Source organism: Eublepharis macularius, chromosome 13, assembly GCF_028583425.1.
Source record: "Eublepharis macularius isolate TG4126 chromosome 13, MPM_Emac_v1.0, whole genome shotgun sequence".
NCBI lineage: Eukaryota > Metazoa > Chordata > Lepidosauria > Squamata > Eublepharidae > Eublepharis > Eublepharis macularius.
Genome location: NC_072802.1, coordinates 11,730,263 through 11,749,606, shown reverse-complemented (window position 1 = coordinate 11,749,606; position 19,344 = coordinate 11,730,263). Strand labels below are relative to the sequence as shown.

The following is a 19,344-nucleotide window of genomic DNA, read 5'->3' as shown; positions in this document are numbered from 1 at the left end:
GCCAGCACCTCTGGGCAGCGTGCTCTTCTTGCTCTCCTAAATGCACTTGGCAGCCGGAGGGACCCGAGAGCGCTGGTGGCGGGTTCCTGACAAAATGGAAGCACTGTTTTGCTGTATTCAGGTTTTGAAAGCTTGTGCACTGTTTTGTGTCATTTTGGTTGAACTTTGCTTGCGATGTCAGATCCTTGAAATGCAATTTGAAACACTGTGTAATTGCAGTGGGCATTTTTTTGCATTAGCTGCCACTGCTAATGCAAACAATTTTGCTAAACAAAATAGAACATTATCTCAATATCGCAGAGAACAAAATGCATTTTAAACCCCCCGAGAACAATACATTTAGATATTTGAGAACTGATCACTGGCCCAGCTTTGAGCATTCTCACCTGATGGATGTGTCAGCCTTTCCCCTACCCTTGCATTTACTCCTAGAATAGTTTTATTTGGGTGGAAACAGGAGCACAGACATGTCACTGCTGCATCAGCTCTGTTGCTTTTGGGGTCCTGCACTTCTTTCCGGGGGTATTGGCAATGTGCCTTATTGTGTCTCCCAATTTTATCATCATCAAAATCCCTGTGAGGTAGGAAGGCTGAGAGATAGTGGGGTCTTCCACATGAGCTTTTTGCTCTGAACTTTCATACAACTTGGTTGCCAAATGGGTTTCTTGTCACCATTTGCCCATTTTATCCAACTGGCAACAAGGAATGAAAAACCAGCTGAGCATCTTTTCACAAATCTTGTTTAACTTTGGTTATCTAGTCGAGACTTCATTCTCTATCGACACCCTGGAAAGCCACCTTCTTATGCAACTGACAATGGCTTTGAAGATAAGGTAAGGAAGATGAGGTATGAGACCAGTCTCTTAAGCATAATAAACCATGCATACTCGTCTCATGTCAGTGTGTTCTCCTCTTGACAAAGATATTTTATAGAAGTGATAGCTGTGCTTGGTCATTCATATGGCCCAAAGGCCATAATCAAATATAGCTTTCAACAATATGACACGAGATTGTGAGCCAAGCTACAAGTGATGAATGACACTTGCCTGGCAAGTGAACAGACTCACTTGCCATTCACTTGTGCTCTACTTGATCGGGTGGAGAGCAAGTGAATGGCAAGTGAACAGGGAGGAATACACGCGAGTCTGCTCACTTGCCAGGCGAGTGTCATTCGTCACGTGTAGCTTGGCTCTGTGTTTGCACAAGTGAAAAGTCCTGCCTTGTTTTTGCGGTTATTTGCTGTTATTTCTGTTTTGTCATATATTTATCGCAGCTCTTGAAAAGGCATTCTAAGGTTTCCATTCTTGATGGAGGACAGACCATCGTGGTGTTAACTACGAGGCTGCTTGCAAAAGAGAGTGAGGATGGAAACCATCAGACTGATCTTAGGGCATGCGGTAATCACGTGGCTCTTTCGGTTGATGAGAATTGCGATTATGGCTCTTTGTGAGCTGCAGAGTGAATACCCTAGAGCCTACACACAGTAGACAGGAGAACTGTTCCTGCTTTGTCCATCTAGAACTACTGACCTATCTGATAACGACACAGTGGATGTAGCACTTGAAGCCTCTCTTGGGTATTCTGGCTAGCATAGTTGTTAATCTGTTCCCATGCAATGAATTAATACGTCAACACAGTATCGTGAACAATTAAGAGTGGCCTTTTCATAATTCACACAGAAGAACTGCAGGAGTTTCTTGACTCATAATGCCATTCCCGTTTAAAAAGATGAATTTAATTATGAACTGACCCTTAGTTGTGCACCATAATGAGACATCTAGCTTAGGGGTCCCCAAATATTTAGAAGAAATTGCAGAAATCAGAATACTTCACAGCAGCCTCATTGCTATGTCAGATGCTCATTTCAGAACCCTTAACTACAAGGATTCAGTGGCTGGTCTACGGGCCTTAGCTTCGTTCAAGAGAAGGGAGATGAAGTTAGCAGGCAGACCTTTCTGAAGGGCAGCCTGCTTTGGAGATGCAGTTTGGTAATGGCCTGAGGATGGCCGATTTCACACTGCTTACTAGCCACGGAACATTGCTCCGAACTCCCGGAATGACAGCGTCTTCCTGGCGTGATTTCGCACAGCAGTTCTCATGCGAAATAGCGCCAGGAAGACACTGTCATTCCAGGAGCTCGGTGCGATGTTCCGTGGCCAGTAAGCAGTGTGAAAACGGCTGATGTTCCTGGGCAGCTTCCCTGCTAACCAACCAGTATAAGACATTTGAGCTTTCTTGTTAATTGTAGGCTTAAGGTAGAAATTTACTGGGACATCTTATAAGTTCTAGAAAAGTGTAACATCTGCACCATGATAGTATTAACCTGAGGTTTATAAAAAGTTGTTTTAAAGAAAGAATCCTTTCCTTTATAAAGAACAAAATCACTGTTTCTGAGGAAGTGAAACCAGCGCATTCCACTGACCAACTGTGTGCTTAGTAGAACCTGGCTATTTTTACCCTATACAAATGAGCAAACATTTTAAATGCTGGTGTCAGTGGCTTTCAACAGTAATAAGTATCCAGAAGATTACTGTGGATTGTTACACCCAGAGCTCTTTTTTTAATGGTACCCGCTAGTATTGAGTACTGGTACCTTTTGGGGAGCTCTCCCAAATCCAGAGAGAGGAATGAGTGGAAATGGATTTACTTGCTCATTTGTTTGTGCATGGCTACTGAGACCCAAGGCAGATTATGCAGTACAAGGCAATATTATCAACAGCCAGGAAATGCAGTAAACAAATATAAAAGGGTACAAGTTGCAGAAATTTGAAAACAAGCATAAATCTGATTACAGAGATGAAACAATACTTAAAGCAAACACCTTTAATGATGTAGAAATTATTCAGAAGCAGTATATTTACCTACCTACCTATCAGTACTGGCACTTTAACAAAAAAAGCACTGGTGGCACCCCACCTCTTGAAAGGGATGGGTTGTTCATAGCCTGATAGAAGAGAAGTTCATTTTGAAATGCAAGAAAAAGTACATTTATTTCACTTGAGCATCACACATAGGTGGCATTTTCAGAGGCCTCCTGCTTATTTTTATTTATTGCAACACAGCACTGATTGCATCCACTTGGGAAGGGTGCAGGAAAACATGTCCCCAACACATTAGCAGCAAGCTACATGGGAACTCTATTCCTCCCCCGCCCCCCCCGCCCATTCCTATACTGCTTGCTGTTGCCACCCCCCTTGCTCCTTCCTGCCTATTGTGCCTGCAGAATATCACAAGGTGAGGTGGCAGTTTTGTTGGAACTGACATGTCTGGGAATCCCCTCCCCCCTTCCAGTTGCCTTACTCCTACCGAGCTATGCTGTAACAGTACAGCATGGCTTAACTGGGAAAGGGGGAGGAGTCCTTTAAAAAATAAAAAAGGGGGATTGTGCATGGTAAAGAGCTATGCCTCATCATTTTGAAAGGGGTGCATAGTTTTGTCCCCTCCTGGTAATGGTGTTGGAGGGAGTGCCCAGTCCTCTGCAGTCACTCCAAAGGTGCCCATTTGAGCCCTTTAAGGTGTGTATTGGGGCAGAGGGCTTACTTTCCATGTGGGTAAAAATTCCCATGGGGAAGCAACCACCCTTAGGGATATAGGACCCAAACAATTTGGTGCTTTGTGTGTCAGAACCAGTACTCTGAATCATTCCAGGGAAATGACAAATGATTGATTCTGGATCCAGTGAAAAAATAATATGTATCTAGTTCTTGGATCTTGGAAACAACTGACACCTGCAGTCCTGCTGACTGTGAAGCTGTTGGTTTCTCAAGATTGCACATGGTCACAGAAGCATTCAGTTCATTTCTCATTCTGACTTTGGGGGCTGGGATGTTGAGCATGACCTCATATAAACAAACACAAGAACAAGTTTCTAGATTTTTAACCTAGGATTTTTTGACTTTCAGATTCTCCTGTGTTGTTCCAGTAATGGCCATTATGACTCAGTGTACACCAAACAATTTCAGGCAAATGCTGCCATTTGCCAGGGTAAATAAAACATTCTCTTTCTCCAACACTTCCTAATTTTCTTAAATAATCAGCAGTAGGCAAAATAACTAAAATCAGCATGTTAGAGAAGCTTATCATTGGTCTTGAGAACTCTAATTTTGAAACCCACGTATAAATCTTTCTTTTTAAGTTGTGTGTTCTGCTTCCACAGCTGTGTTGTATGAGATCCTGTACAAAAATGTGTTCTATGTGCCCGAAGAGGAATTGAGGACCGCAGTTGAGATGTTTCGAAGTGGAGCCAAGAAAAACCGAAATAGTGCATCTGTTGGAAGTGAAGATGCCAATTTTGACTGCCCTGTTGACAGATCAAACAAAAATTTTTCAGAAAAGAGGTACTCCTTGAAATGAGCCTTTGGATTCACACATCAAAACCTGGCATACCCTTGTGTGAACATGCTGAGTGATGGTTCATCTGAGGGGTGGCGTCTGTTTTGCAAGCCCTGGCCGCATTTAGTGTGGATGTTGTGTACTGGGTGGGTGGAGGCTTTCAGATGCAATAGTTAAGTTGTTATTTCTAAAACTTCTGCACATTTGTTCTAACCAAAATACAATAGTTGTGTGTTTCACCACTTGATGGTGCCATGGTGCTTCTCTTTCTGTATTGCAAAACTCTGAAAAGGTGTTTTTTTTCCCCCAGCACTGAACAGACATGGTCTGTTGCAATGTTGAAAATCTGCTGTGTTTTTCATTGCCTAGGGTGGAAGATTGGGAAAGCTATGAATCGGCTATTCTGCCAGCAGAAAAATGCAAGCAAGGCACTGAGGAAGCAAAGGTTTGGCATCTGAAGACAAAGATGATAACCCTTTTCATCTGACTCCTTGTGCCGCCTACACGCCAAGCTGTGGACTGAGTCCTGTTGCTGTGCCTCGCCCAGCTCTCACCTAGAATGGCTGTAGCTGCACTGGCCCCTTCACTTCCTTTCACTTTTCTTCTGCCATTTCTTCTGCCTTTTCATCTGAGAATCCCATCCATGGAAAATAGGAGAATTTGTAAGCCCACCTCCTATTAGTCTCCTGTTTTCTCCCCCCCCCCCCTTTAGCTCCTTTTTTGGTGTTCTGCTGTTGTGGTTGAGACTGTACAGGCATCTAAGTTCTCCTTTGGTAGGTGAAGAAAGTGGGCACGTGAGGAAAATTACATTTTGTCTTTGAAAACTGTATTTGTCTGAAAGCTGTACTCAAGATACCATTTACCAGTGTGGCAGCACACACCTTGGGTTTCAGTAAGCTGCCAGTGATGTGCAAATAGTTCATGTTAACCTCCTTCCAGAGGCCAGAGGGGCGGCCACCCAGGGTGCAAAATTATTAGGGGCGCCGGCCACCAAAGAGAGCCTGTGCCATGTCTGCAGGAGCTGGGAAGCCACCCGCGCCACCGTGGCCGCTTGCTGCACTGACAGGGCGGCTGGGTGCTGAGCTGGCCATCTTCGGTTGCTGGCCAAAGAGCATGCTAGTGGGCAGTGGTGGTGTGGGCGGCTGTGGTGGAGGGGTAAGGGGTGGGGAGGCAAGCGGCCTCGAATTGTGGGAGTGCTTGCAGGGGGGTGGTCACGCCCTGAGCGATGCCATCACTTCTCAGAAGTGATGTTATTGCGCAGGGGCCCAGGAGCGCATGCACACTTTGCATGCGCGCGTCGTGCCAGAGGCACCATCTTCTGCCAGGAACTGCCCCAGATGCTCACAACCCATGCTACGCCAGTGCCTCCTTTGTCCCTCTCACTTCTCCTTCTTCTGTCAGAATTCCTTCCAGACTTTTACTGTTTACAATCTCTCAAACACATTTTGAACCTGAATATACACCTAACCAGATCCACTTCCTGATATTCAAGAGCTGTATCTATCTTCTCAATAGACCTTAAGGCCCATAACTATTCTTATGTAGGATAGAGTAATCCACAGTAATCAGAATCTATACCAGCAAAGGAGGGTGTCAGTGGGTGCAGAGCAGAGAATTGTCTGATTCTGAGAGTCTTCCATCTTCAAATGAAAATCTTAGTGAGCTAGAACTCAAGAGCAGGATTTACCCCCCTTGATTTTATTGGAAAGCACTGACTTTATCCTGAAATCTTTCTTTAATTTTTAAAAAATTTTTAATCCAAATTTAATACAAGAAATGATAAAACCGTACAGTACAACCAAGAAAGGGATTAAAACTAAGCCATAAAAGACATTATCAAAACCACTCTTGGCAAATTGTAATTCTTGGGTTTTTAACAATCCTGAAATCTTTTGACCTGTCTCAAGTGACATTCTGAAAATCAAAGCCAGTTGAATCCCAGAAATAAATTGCTAGTACATAACTCTTCATTGGTGCTGCAACTGTGTATGGCTTTGCAGTCAATCTTCTGTATTTCATGCTTGATTCCAACTCCATATGTGGCACTTTGCAACTGCAATTGAAATGAAAACTAATGCAACAGCTTGTTTGCTTCTAACGGGATGATCATAAATTCTATTACAGTGGATTTCTGTATCAAACGTTGTCCTTACCCCCATTCTTCAGATCAAGCCCCAGTCTGTGGAGCTGCTATGATCAAGAGACATCACATTGTGGTGGGGATGTGTATATATAATCTCATAGCAGCAGAATTCTACGTCCTGGAGATTTGGGGGGTCCCAAGAAAAGCATAGCCATACATCTCAACACAGAGATTAAAAAAGATAATAAATCCAGCCCTTTGAGAGCTGAGAAACACATTTTGTGGTTTTTCAGCACACAAAAGGGCAGTCTTAAAGGAATTTTTAGTTTTCTCATTGCCTTTTGTCACATGGCTATGCTTTTTTATGCCCTGATTCTGTGTCATGAATGTGTGCGGCTTTGAGCTTTTATCAAATCCCCAGTCTCTATGGACATGGGGGAATAGGAAAGAACATTCTCACTTCTTGGGTTTTGCTGATTGAAATCCAGTGAAATTCAACAAATCATCACTGGAGTGAAACCTCTGGAGTAAAGGGAATCCCAGTTGGAATAGAGCTGGGGGATTCCAGTCCTCTGTAACTATAAGCTCTTAGGAAGGATTAAAGGAAGTAAAGTCATGCCTGCAGTTCTAATTTGTCCATTTTAACTTTGCAGCCTTCTGAAAATCCCAAGATGCCCTTTCCCTACAAGGTGTTGAAAGCACTGGACCCTGAGATCTATCGGAACATAGAATTTGATGTGTGGTTGGACAGCAGGAAAGGTATCTAATGCTAGCTAGTGTATGAGGGCTGTTCTACACTTGTATATGTATATCTCTATATGGGTAGCTCCATATAGAGATGGCCACGAACCAGAAAAAAAACCCCATGTGGTTTGTCATGTTTCATGAACCTGCCCTGGTTCACAAACTGGTTCGTTTTGGTTCGTGAAAATGGCACTTCTGGGACAGCAAATCACCACTTCTGGGTCAGCAGAAGGTCTGCAGAATGCCCAATCCCTAGGAAACTGATTGATTGGCACCAGGCTGTCTGCAGAACCAAAAAACCCCCAAAACAAACGCACTGCCCTAAAGTTCGTGGCGGTTCATCAGAAATGGGCTCTGACGAACCGCTGGTTCGCGAACCATAAACCGGCCTGTTTTTGGTGAACTTTGGTTCATATTTTGGTTCATGCCCATCTCTAGCTTCATATGGTTGCTACAGCAAATTGTGGTGTTACATTGGCACCTTGTGCAGCAAATATGTAATGTTTGGGCGTCACTTGAGTGTGCACTAAATGTCAGCATTCGCACATCATGCATTACATTCATAGTTACATGATAATTGTGGGAAGTGGATGCAGATGTGTTCCACCAGTGATAATCTGTGGAACTGGCTTGATGGGGTGTGACAGCCGCTCTTGAACTCTCAGAGGCCTGTGTAAGGAAGCCTGACTCTATTAGTCCTGTGTGTATGCTCAGAGTGGGTTGTGGAAACCAAATGGCACTTAGATTTAAGATTTTTGGAAATTTGAAGTAATGAAGGAAACCGTGGTGTTGTGTGTGTTTTTAAGGTTTCCTTATGTGTACAAAACTTGCAGGATAACCTATATGAATAAGCACTGAAGGCTAAATTAACTTATGTGCATAATAGACCAGTATCGAAATTCCAGAAAAAATGGAAAGATTTCTTTGATTACGTAGCTGGAAGCTAAGAAAAATTAATTGTAGTTAATATGGAAATAGATTAATTATAATATAGAGACCTTAAAAATGTTGAGTATAAAATAAGAAATAAATGACTGATATAGATATGAAATTTTAGATATAAGTAATTAAGGAGAGAGAGAGGAGAAACGTTCCATAAGTTAGTTGTGTTGCCAGATATTTTGAATATATTTTTGTTATAGTTCACATTTAGTATTTTGTATTTTCTAAAACGTTATATGCGCTTTCTATTGCTATTTGTATTTTTCTTTTCAAATAAAATTAAAAAATTTTTTCTAGCGCATCATATTTTATGATTGTGCTCTTATGTTTAGCATTCTTGCAGCCAAAGCTCCAAAATCCTATATCAATTTTGAAAATGTGTGTCAAATAAGCAGCTTATGTTTTAATATTTAATCTGTTCTATAGAACTGCAAAAAACTGATTATTTGGTGTTTGCTGGAAGACAGTATTACTTAGGTGACAAGTGTCAGGTTAGTACTCATTTAAGATTACTTAATAAAAGCCTGTTCAAAGCAAGTTTTAAATGGTTTGTTATGGGTATAGGATGGAGAAATGGTTTTCTTAAGCATGGAACAGTCATCGGAAGGAATATAAGGGTCTCCCCCTCCAGGTTTCTGTTTTATGTGTAATCAGTGCAACAAACCAGTAGGTAAGAGGGCAGGGAACTGTTTTAAAGCTTATGTTAAAATATGTCTGTAAACTCTGAGGCTCCCAACTCCTGCTCTTTTCTGGACTTGGAGTGTTTATGTATATCAGCCTTTCCCAACCAATACTTTGCTGGTATGGTAGCCAATACTTTGGCAGTCTTAACTCAGACTTCCATCCTCGTTCTAAGGTGACACCAATTAAATTACATCTTCGGTGAGGGCTCTCCTATCCATTCTGTCCTCTGAAACGGAAGTAAATAGATTTTTTTCAGCCTGCTGTGACTGCTGCTGGCTAGCTGTGGCACATTTCTGGATCTTCCAAGACTGCGGAGCAGGAGCTGTGTTTAAGTCAACCAGTGCTGTAAATTATTTTAAAACTAGCAACAAAGACGATTGTGGGAAAAAATACAATGGGCTCTAGAAAGGGTAGGGCAGGCATGTGGGCATTCCCTGATCCTCCATCACTGATAAGAGCCGGATGAAGGCAGGAGGGCAGGCATGGCCACTTCCTCAGCGCCTGATCCCAGCCGAATGAAGGGTGGACATTGGCACCTGCTCCGCACCTGATTCCAGCAGGTTGAACGTGGGGGTGGGCATTGCCTCCTGCTCTGCTCCTGATCCCGACCGAGTGAAGAGGAGGTGGGCATTACCTCCTTCTCTGCGCCTGATTCTGGCTGAGCGAAGGGGGGCGGGCATTGCCACCTGCTCTGCACCTGATCCTGGTCAAGGGGAGGAGGCAGGCATTGCCACGTGCTCCATGCCTGATTCTGGCAGGTTGAAGGGGGGGCATTGCCTCCTGTTCCTTGCCTGATCCCGGCAGGGTGAAGGGGGTGGGCATTGCTTCCTGTTCCACGTTTGATCCTGGCCAGGTGAAGGTGGGAGGCAGGCATTGCCACCTGCTCCACTCTTGATCCCACCTGGGTGAAGGGGTGGTGGTGGACATTTCCATCTGCTCTGCTCCTGATCCCAGCTGGTTGAAGGGGGGCATAGGAACTGCCACCTGCTCCGCTCCTGATACCAGTTGGGTGAAGGGGAGAGCAGGCATTGCCACGCCCTTTGCTCCTGATCTTAGCTGGGTGAAGAGAGGATGGGCATTGCCACCTGCTCCGCTCCTGATCTCAGCCCGTGAAGGGGAGAGCAGGCATTGCCACATCCTTTGCTCCTGATCTTAGCTGGGTGAAGGGTGCGGGCATTGCCACGTGCTCCATGCCTGATTCTGGCAGGTTGAAGGGGGGGCAATGCCTCCTGTTCCTTGCCTGATCCCGGCAGAGTGAAGGGGGTGAGCATTGCTTCCTGTTCCACGTCTGATCCTGGCCGGGTGAAGGTGGGAGGCAGGCATTGCCACCTGCTCCACTCTTGATCCCAGCTGGGTGAAGGGGTGGTGGTGGACATTTCCATCTGCTCTGCTCCTGATCCCAGCTGGTTGAAGGGGGTGGTGGGCGTTGCCACCTGCTCCACTCCTGATCTCAGCCGGGTGAAGGGGAGAGCAGGCATGCCATGTCCTTTGCTCCTGATCCCAGCTGGGTGAAGGGCAGGCAGGCATTGCCTCCTGCTCTGCTCCTGATCCCAACTGAGTGAAGGTGGGGAGTTGGCATTGCCACCTGCTCTGCTCCTGATCCCAGCTGGGTGAAGGTGGAGGGCAGGCATTGCCGCCTGCTTTGCTCCTGATCCCAGCTGGGTGAAGGCAGAGGGTGGGCATTGTCATCTGCTCCGCTCCTGATCCCAGCTGGGTGAAGGTGGAGGGTGGGCATTGCCACGTGCTCTGTGCCTGATCCCGGCCTGGGTTTCCCACCGTGGCGTGCTCTCTGGAGGTCTGGCTGCCTCATCTGGGCTTCCCTCCACAGCAGCGCCCTCTGGAGGTGCACCAGGGTAGCAAGTGAGTTGTCTTGAATACACTTCGCCTTTTATATTGTAGGATATCAGTTGAGAGCTTAGCTTTGTAAGTCAAGAAAGAATACAGGAAAAGTGAAGGGGAGAACTTCAAAATAAAACTGTTCTGGCTTCTCCAAAATGAAACTGTCTTATAGTTTGGGGGCTTTTTTTGCATGTAGCAGGGTTTGATTTCTTCTGTTGTCTTTTTAGACATCTCACTCCTTGACTTTCACTGATACTCTCCCGCTCAGCATCACATGTTAGCTAGAGAGAAATCATGTCCCAAGCGCACACACTCTAGCTTGCATGTGAGGCCGAGATCTCTTGGTTTGCCTCAGACAGCAAGTCTTGGAGGTAGAAGTTGTACTAAAAATGACAGTACTGGTGGACAGAATCTCAACCTTCAGTCCTCCACCGCCTCAAATGCAGGAGCCACCTTTAGCCCCAGTTTAAAACAGGAGAGCTATGTTAAATATTTAGTGTGTGTGTGTGTGTGTGTGTCCATCTCTGGTCTTGTTCTTTGATTTTCTGTCCTCCACAAAGTGGTGGCGACCATTCGCTGATGTGTGAGTCCCAATTCCTGTGTTACCCAGTGATCAGTTGCTTGGCCTAATGCAAGCAGGGCATCCACACCTTTAAGGCATCCCCAGTGGACGTTTGCCCAGCATCAAAATGTTCAACGGAGGAGATTCCACAGTATTCCCCAGCAATTTCTGCCCCTGCCAATTCATGGTATAAGCTTTGGAAGTTTCAGCATTGCTAGCTTGCACAGTTCATCAAGTAGTGATTATATTCCTAGTATTTAAGGCCACGATCAAAAGCTGATTCCTGCCCTAACTGCTTTGGGGGGCACATTTTATTCCAGAAGAGGCTTGCTATAGGACACAGGGACTGCTCTTTTGAGAAACACAAATCCCCAAAGCCCACTTGAACAGGGTTGGAAGGTTTGACAGATGCTCCTTTATATCATTGCCTTTTGTTCTGAATATTGGTGGTTTTCTTTCTTTTTTTAAAATAAAAGTTTGTAATTTTCATGGTTCTGTAGTTGTGGCCTGTGGGAAGTTAATAAATTCTTCAAAAGTTTAATTCAAGTTTGAGCTCCTTTGTCAGGATGTGGTTGCGAATGACTGCGTTCTGTGTTTGAGTTTATCTTGGGTCTCTGTCCCCCACACAGGTACGCCTAGAGACTGGGGGGAAATATTACAATGCGCACATACAAGATGTTGGGCAGGATACTATGGTAACGGTCTTCATCGAAGAGCTGGCAGAGAAGTATGTACTGCTCTTCTCCGTTCTTTGTTCATTAGTCATTCATTCGTGGAACTAGGATGGATTACACCTGATTACCAGGATTTAGTGCGTGCTATACCTAAATTAGGATGCTGTTTATTCTTATAGGTTCACTTGGAATGGCTGCTTGCTCTCTTGAGGTTCAAATACAGAGAGAAGGAGACCTTATTTACTAACCATTTCTGCACTTTGATTGCTACCGCAACTCAGCAGCCTGAAGTTGGCAAAGCATTTTATAACTTAAACTGTTTTCCCAGTTGAGAATATCCTATGTCTTCTCCATCAGAATCGATACAGGTGTGTTTTGGTGGCTGGCCTTGTTTGTCTCAGTGCTTTGTGATCAAGCTGATAATTTCTCAGTGACCTTTGAAGAGCCACACTCTACTTGTAGAGACACTGATTGGGGGGGGGGAATGCATGGATAGCTGGTCCAACCTCCTGTTTCCGGGCGCTGATAACAGCCACACCAGCAGTCAGACAGGTGAGATGCATTTCTGTTTGTTTTGTGAGATTGAAAGCTTTACCTTCCTCAAGGACTTAGCTTTCCAATCTCTGGGCTTGTTCTGAGGTGTACCCACTCTCAAGTCATGAATTCCAGGCTCAGCTTAAATAAAATTGTACATTATTAATTTAAGGAGTATTTGCAGAAGCGTTCAGCACACACACAGGCAACAGATGTAAAACAAGAAAACCTTTACAGTTGCTATCTAAAACTCTGCCTATTTAAAATTCAAAAGCTTACTACCTCAAGCATCTCTGGTTGGCATCCCTTTGTTGTTTATCTTACCCATCTGGTAGATTCCGTGCCTAGTTGGTCTGGCATGGGGACATGCGGAGATGTACTTCATGGCATAACTCTATTATCTATATAGTTGCTGAACAGAAACTTATCAAGACCTCTCATTTTTGTTTCAGAATAATCTGCCAATTATTTTAACACGATGCCTGTGTCAAATTCAGGAGTTCCTGTTTTCAAAGTATTTTTGTTAAAACTGTAGTTAATTTACCCTGTAATAATGATGCCCACATCAAGTTAAAAGCGTGAAGACTGTGCGCAGCTTTTGCATTTAAAATCTAAAACGTATTCAGTAGTAGAAATATTGCTTTGTATTGATGCAAGTAACTGTTGCTTTTTGAACCTCATCCACATCAAAAAAGTTTCAAGTGGGTAGCTGTGTTGGTCTGCAGTCAGAGAGTAAGATTTGGGTCCAATAGCACCTTAAAGACCAACTAAATTTCCAAGGTATGAGCTTTGGGAGCTTTGACTCTTGAAAGTTCTTTCCTTGGAAATCTAGTTGGTCTTTAAGGTGCTATTGGACCTGGTTGGCTGTTGGATATTACAAGAATTGTGTCCTTTCTTCACCTTTGAATCCACAGAAGGAGCTGGAAGGTCCTTTTGACCATTTCTGATGCATGCAGATTCTTAGAAATTAACTATCAAACTACTATTATTAGCTTGTGTTTAATGAACGTAATACTCTGCTTAATAGCGCTTCTCAGGCTATTTAACCTAATGAAGTCAAGTGTGTGTTTTCTGTCTGAGCAATCTTATAGCTTAATATTGCTCGTTTAAATTAATAATGATAAAAACAACTTGCATTCTCACTGTTAGAATCAATTTTGCTCCCTTGGGGGTAGTCTCAAGGTCATATGAACCAAAGCTTCATCTTTGATGGAAGATTGTTTTAATATGATATTAAATAATCCTAATTTTTTTTGGTAGGCATGTTGTTCCTTTGGTAAATTTGAAACCTGTGACACAGGTGACACCAGTACCTGCGTGGAATGTGGTCCCCAGTCGCAAAGGAGGAAACTATCAGAAAATATCAGGTGGGTCCATGCTGGAAGAAAGACTATGACTAAAAGTTCTGTCCCAGCTGCTTGATTGTAGAGAGAAGGAAATAGCTGCTTTCTCATCTATTATATAAAGCTGCCTTATACTGTAGCCTGTCTAGCTCAAGTTATTTATGCTGCAGTCCTAAGAACACTTTCCTGGGAGTAAGCCTCATTGAATGAAATGGAACTTACCTTTGAGTAGACATGTTTAGGATTGCTCCCTTAGTTTGGCATGATTCTTCAAGGTTTTATGCAGAGAAAAATCACTTTAGATATAGCATTGATTCTTCTTATCCTCTTTTTTCTCTTAAAAGCACGATTTCTCTTTCATTTCATTTTGAACAGAAATCAAAGTTCCCTTTTGTGACTTCAGCCCTTGCAGTTGTTTTATGTTATATACCCCGGGATGGTGCTCCAGCAGAAAGATAGGTAGGCTTGGAAAGACACGGCAGAGTGAAATTCTGAAATTTAGCAGAACCTCCCTTCGTGCCCCTTCTGTCTTCCAGTTTCTCTTCGATCAAGAAGGAATTGATTAGAAACTGACTCCAAATTGCTAAAAAGAGGAAACAAAAAGGATTGTTGGATTTCAGGGAGCAACTGGGTAAAGAGGAATTAAAGAGAATTTCTCTTAACAACTGTAGCTGGAGATGCTAACTTTGAGGTGCTTTTGTGAGCAAAGCAAGCGGTCTGCTATTGTGAGATGCCCTCTTCTGAAGCTGCAAAATTGAGTTCTGTGATGAATTTACAGTACAATATTCTTCCCCCCCTTCCTAGCATTGTTTCATACACTTTGGTATGACTTCAGACACGTCTTGGATGAAAATATTTATCCACAGTATTTGCATGATGTTTGTTACAAGTGTTAATAAGACTAAGCTTGGAGAATAAGGATCTGCCATCTTTGCTGGAGCTCTGCCAGTAATGACTTTCGTATGACCAAGGAACAGGGCCTTTGTCAGGCATTGCTGATGACAGGGGTGGTTTTTCATTGCTTCTACTGTGTCATAAAGTAAACTGACTGCAATTTTGGATGTCCTTTGAGGGGAGGGGGGAGAGAAAGAGGGCAAAACCTGCTTCTCTTGGTAGACAGCAAGACAGCACTAGGGCAGGCTTAGTTCAGTAGTGGACTTAGGTGGTCCTCTTTCTCATTGCTGAATGGTTGCACATTCAGTCCTGCAAAGAAAAGTAAAACACGGCATTTGAGAACAATATTGCATTGGTAGGAAAACTTTATCCTGCCTGATACTGAGTGACCCTCCTGAAAGCTTCTGTAGATCTTGCAGCATAGAGGCAATGCGTTTCCAAAATGACACTCTCATAAAACCAAGAAGTTGGATTTAGAGAGGGAGCTCTTTGTGTATGTGTTGCTGGTGCCATTTATTTATTTTAAGGTACTTGGTAGAGAGGGACCTCAAGTCATAGCTGACTTATGGCAACCCCGGTGGGATTTTCGTGGCAAGAGGCTAACAGAGGTGGTTTGCCACTGCCTGCCTCTGCGCCCCTGGTCTTCAATGGAGGCCTCCCATCCAATTACTAACCAAGGCTGACCCTGCTTAGCTTCTCAGATCTGACAAGATCAGGCTCTGCTGGGCTATCCAGGTCAGAGCTTTAAGGTACTTAGAACACGCTCTTCTCCCCCGTGGGAACCCAGAGTGGTTTACAGCCTCATTCTCCACTCACCCATTTTATCTTCAAATCCTCCACCCCTTATGGGGCTGGTTAGACTAAGGGGAATTGTCGGGCCCACGGTCACCCAGGCGGCTTCCATGGGGGAGAGGTGATGTGAGCCCAGATTTCCCAGATCGTGCTCCAGTGCTGCCACCTCTACCCCATTCTAGCCACCTCTTTGAGATTGGCGCAGAGCTTAAGACCTTCCCTGTAGTGGCCTCAAATGACAGTAGAGTGGGGATCAGGTTTGATAGATGTGGGCAGGAAGAAGAGACTTAGCTGTCCATCCCTTTCCATCTCATCAGACCTTGATGGGCTTTCAGGTAGCTGTGAACAAAACCCAGATCTTCTCTCTTGTGGCAGGTTTGCTTCAGTTAATTTGGACCATATGGCATAAATGCACCTTCACATTTTGGGGAAGTACAAAAGGAGTCGTCCACCTGCAAAATTCAAATCTGAATTTGGATAAGATGTCCAATGAATTTTGTTTTAACAAATCTCACAGATTTGTTTTTTTAAGTAACCTTGAAACTTCCATTATTTGGAACCATTGTTAAAAATTTTGCAGTTTGTTCTGTTTAGTGGAAATAGTACAGCAGGCAAAGAATTGTTCTCCAACAATGTATCAAAAGTATTGGGCACATAACAGGAAATTCAAGTTTCTCCATCAACCCAACCCCCTTTTTTCCTGCTTGTGACATCAGAGTTCCCAGGAATCTGCTGGGCTCAAACTAGTCCCTGAGAGAGTCCATCTGCTGCTTTAGTTCTCAGGATGAGAGATGTGATCAAGGGAGAAGTCAGCTTGTCTCTCCCGTATTCAGAGCTACCTCTTCACGAGTGCCGCTCACTGGCATCTTATGGCATCTTAAGTCATTGTGCATGTTTGCCTTGCACTGTGGCTAATCAGGTGTATTTCTCTGGTGCAGTTGGTTGTTCAGAGGTGTTTGCTGTATCTCCTTTCCAAGTGGTTGTCTTGTCTTGTGTCTCTTTACCTCCCCCAACCCTTTGGTCAATCACAGCCTGTTCCTGCTTCCTCTTTCAGAATTTCTCTTTCCTGGATTCATGAGCTATCCTTTCTTCCCCTCTCTGATTTAAAGCGGTCTGTACCACCCTAAAGGCAGAGAACAGTCTTCCTACACTTCTGCAGAAACCCCAGGAGGTAAAGAATGCAACATTTTTTTTTAAAAAACCACATAGATCCAGCCCCTCCCCACCGCGCCCCCCCCCGGCATCTCATCCCAGAGATGGCAACCTGAGAGGAGCAATGCTCTATTGATATTTCAACCCGTTTTTTTTTTTTTTAAAAAATGGCCATAGTGTTTGCAAATGAGCTGATCTGCAGCTTAGTACGAATGTATAAAATGACTTTTAAGACTAAAGCAGTACAATGGGTTGGATTGTGTTCTCCATAGTTCAGAAAGAGGTGCCTTTAGTGGTTTGCTCTATTTATTACCTAGAAAATTGCATGCCATCACTCCAGTCCTGCTAGAAGTGGCTCACAACAATAAAACAAAGATCAATATCAATAAAAATATATCTGTAAAACAATCCAAACCGTTTGGGGAAATTGCAGGGGTCAGCATACCCGGCGCACAATGCCTAAGCCTCTCCTCTGGGAAAGCCTCTTTCATAATCAAGGTATCTCCACTGCCAGGTAAGAGGGCATGCTGAAGGATTCACTCTGCTTCTTTTAATAATCACATTTTGGATTTTTAAGATGTAGGCTCTTTTGGTTGCAGAGGTCAAGGTGCGGTTAAATGACTTTCTTTTCCAAGTCCACATACTTTTTTGGTGAGTATTTTAGCACTTGGATTTCTTTCTTGCACTCTTTTGCCAGCCTTTTCTCTGGGTGTTTCTGTTTCAACAATGCTGACTTTCCCTTGAGCAGTTGCTATGTTAGGTGGCTCCTAAACTCATGAGAAATGCATAGAAGATTGTGGCAGAATTGGCAGTCCGGTACTAGCGCTGCCCATACATCAATCATTTTATTTTCCTCCTTAATTGCCTTTCTAGATATGGATATAAAATCACGGAAGAAACTGTTTAAAAAAGTCCGTGGAAAGGAAGTCTACATGACTGTGGCATACAGCAGAGGCCAGCCCGTCCTTCCTCCCCGGCTGCATCATGGCATTCCCTCAGGACGGTCAACTCCAATGCATTGCTCTCAGAGTGGAGGGCATATAGCGCCTTATGAACATTACCATTCTCAGAATTCCCAGAGGTCTGGCAGGGGGTATGGAATGCCCAGATGGTAAGCCTTGTTGTTAGTCTAGTCTGTCAGATACACTTTCTGTCTCTGTCCTCAGTAGAGGCAATTCGGAGTTGTCTGTGTACTCTGTACTGCTGTGTTCCAACTCCAACTCACCAGAGTTTTGTGCCATGAACGATTTACACCAGCTTCCTCTTAGTTTCTGGGTGCCTTTCTGTGTTTAACCTATAAAATCCTATAGTAGAAAAGTTTGTGACTCACAAAAGCTCATAGCCTACCATAAATTTTGTTAGTCCTATAGGTGCTGCTGGACTCTCGCTCTTTTCTACTGCTACAGACAGACTGACACAGCTACCCATCTTGATCAAAATGCTAAAGTGTTAGGCTTTAGAGCTTGGTTTGTACTGTGAAAGGGGGATGCTGCTCTAAGAACAAAGTTCACATGAGGCTTATTGCTTTAGAAAAGAAATAGAAGCTGTAAGGAAAGGCATTTTTAAAGTCAGCAGAAGCTTAATTCTTCTTGGAATGGCAGCCTGAAGGGAGGAGAGGCTCTGCCATTTTCTCCGTGGCAGGAAGTCATTTGCGTAACTTTGGAGCGGCATGGTCTCAGTACTCCCATGTACAACTCTGTAGTTAGGCAAATAACTCCCTCCTGAGGCCATTTCAGTTGTGGAAAACGGTGTGGAGGGGAAGATAGGAGCCTCCCCTCCCCTCATGCTGCAATTCCAAGCAGAATTGGGCACCTGCAGACTTTGAAAATGCCTTTCCCCACTGTTCCGGTGTGACTGCAAGGAAAACGAGTTGAGTCTGTGGAACCCCATCCCAACTCGCCAAAAATATAATGTGTAGTTTGGCACTAAGCTAGGATGGAGAGAAATTGCAGAGAGCACATCTTGCCCTCATGGAGGTTAAGCAAAGAAGCAGGAAGAGGAGAAGTTAGCTGGAAGGAATCCCTTAGAGTAGTGTGTGTTATGTGCTGTCAAGTCGCCTTGGACCTATGGTCACCCTATGAAGACAAGATCTCCCAAATGTCCTATCATTAACAGACTTGCTCAGATCCTGCAAACTGGAGGATGTGACTTCTTTAATTGAGTCCAGCCATCTTGTTTTAGGTCTTCCTCTTTTCCTACAGCCTTCCACTTTTCCTAGCATTATTGACTTTTCCAGAGAATCTTGTCTTCTCGTGATGTGACCAAAGTACGATAGCCTCAGATTTGTCATTTTAGCTTCTAGGGAGAATTCAGACTTGATTTGATCTCGAACCCACTTAGAATAGAATTCTGGATAAACAAAGAGACAGTAGCAGAGCACACAAGAGGAAGGATAAAGGAATTCGCCTATCTAGCTTTGCTAGCTCCATTGTCCCCTCTGAGGCAGTGGTGTGTTTTGTGCAGCCTTCACTTCCAACATAATAAACTACCTTGGCTTGGGTTGTGTCAAATGCAGCCTTCTCCCATACAATCCTGCCCAGTCGTTGCAGGCACTTCTGTGGTTGCTCAGACATCTGAAAGTCAGGTCTTTGGAGAGCACCATTCCCAGCGTTATTTGCTTGACACCTGTACTGTGTTCTCTGTTCTCTCTTTAACTGGTGTATGGTTTCCAATGTTTGTCTTGTGGCTGTGGCTTTAATACTGTTTGCTTTTGTTGTCCTTATTTAGCTTTTTTAGTTATTTTTTAAAATTATCTTTGTATACTACTTT

The 19,344-nt window shown here is 43.9% G+C and overlaps 1 protein-coding gene across 1 annotated transcript in view; it reads left to right on the top strand.

Annotated features, from left to right (window-relative positions):
• Window positions 1-19,344, top strand: part of LOC129340908 (putative bifunctional UDP-N-acetylglucosamine transferase and deubiquitinase ALG13) — an 85,706-nt gene that overhangs the window by 11,391 nt on the left and 54,971 nt on the right. Inside the window, exons 5-14 of the mRNA XM_054995806.1 lie at window positions 761-833; window positions 3,903-3,984; window positions 4,157-4,337; window positions 4,702-4,777; window positions 7,069-7,174; window positions 8,528-8,592; window positions 11,816-11,913; window positions 13,655-13,761; window positions 17,449-17,501; window positions 17,604-17,686. Of these exons, the coding sequence (XP_054851781.1) occupies window positions 761-833; window positions 3,903-3,984; window positions 4,157-4,337; window positions 4,702-4,777; window positions 7,069-7,174; window positions 8,528-8,592; window positions 11,816-11,913; window positions 13,655-13,761; window positions 17,449-17,501; window positions 17,604-17,686 (924 nt within the window). The remainder of the gene's footprint in view (window positions 1-760; window positions 834-3,902; window positions 3,985-4,156; window positions 4,338-4,701; window positions 4,778-7,068; window positions 7,175-8,527; window positions 8,593-11,815; window positions 11,914-13,654; window positions 13,762-17,448; window positions 17,502-17,603; window positions 17,687-19,344) is intronic.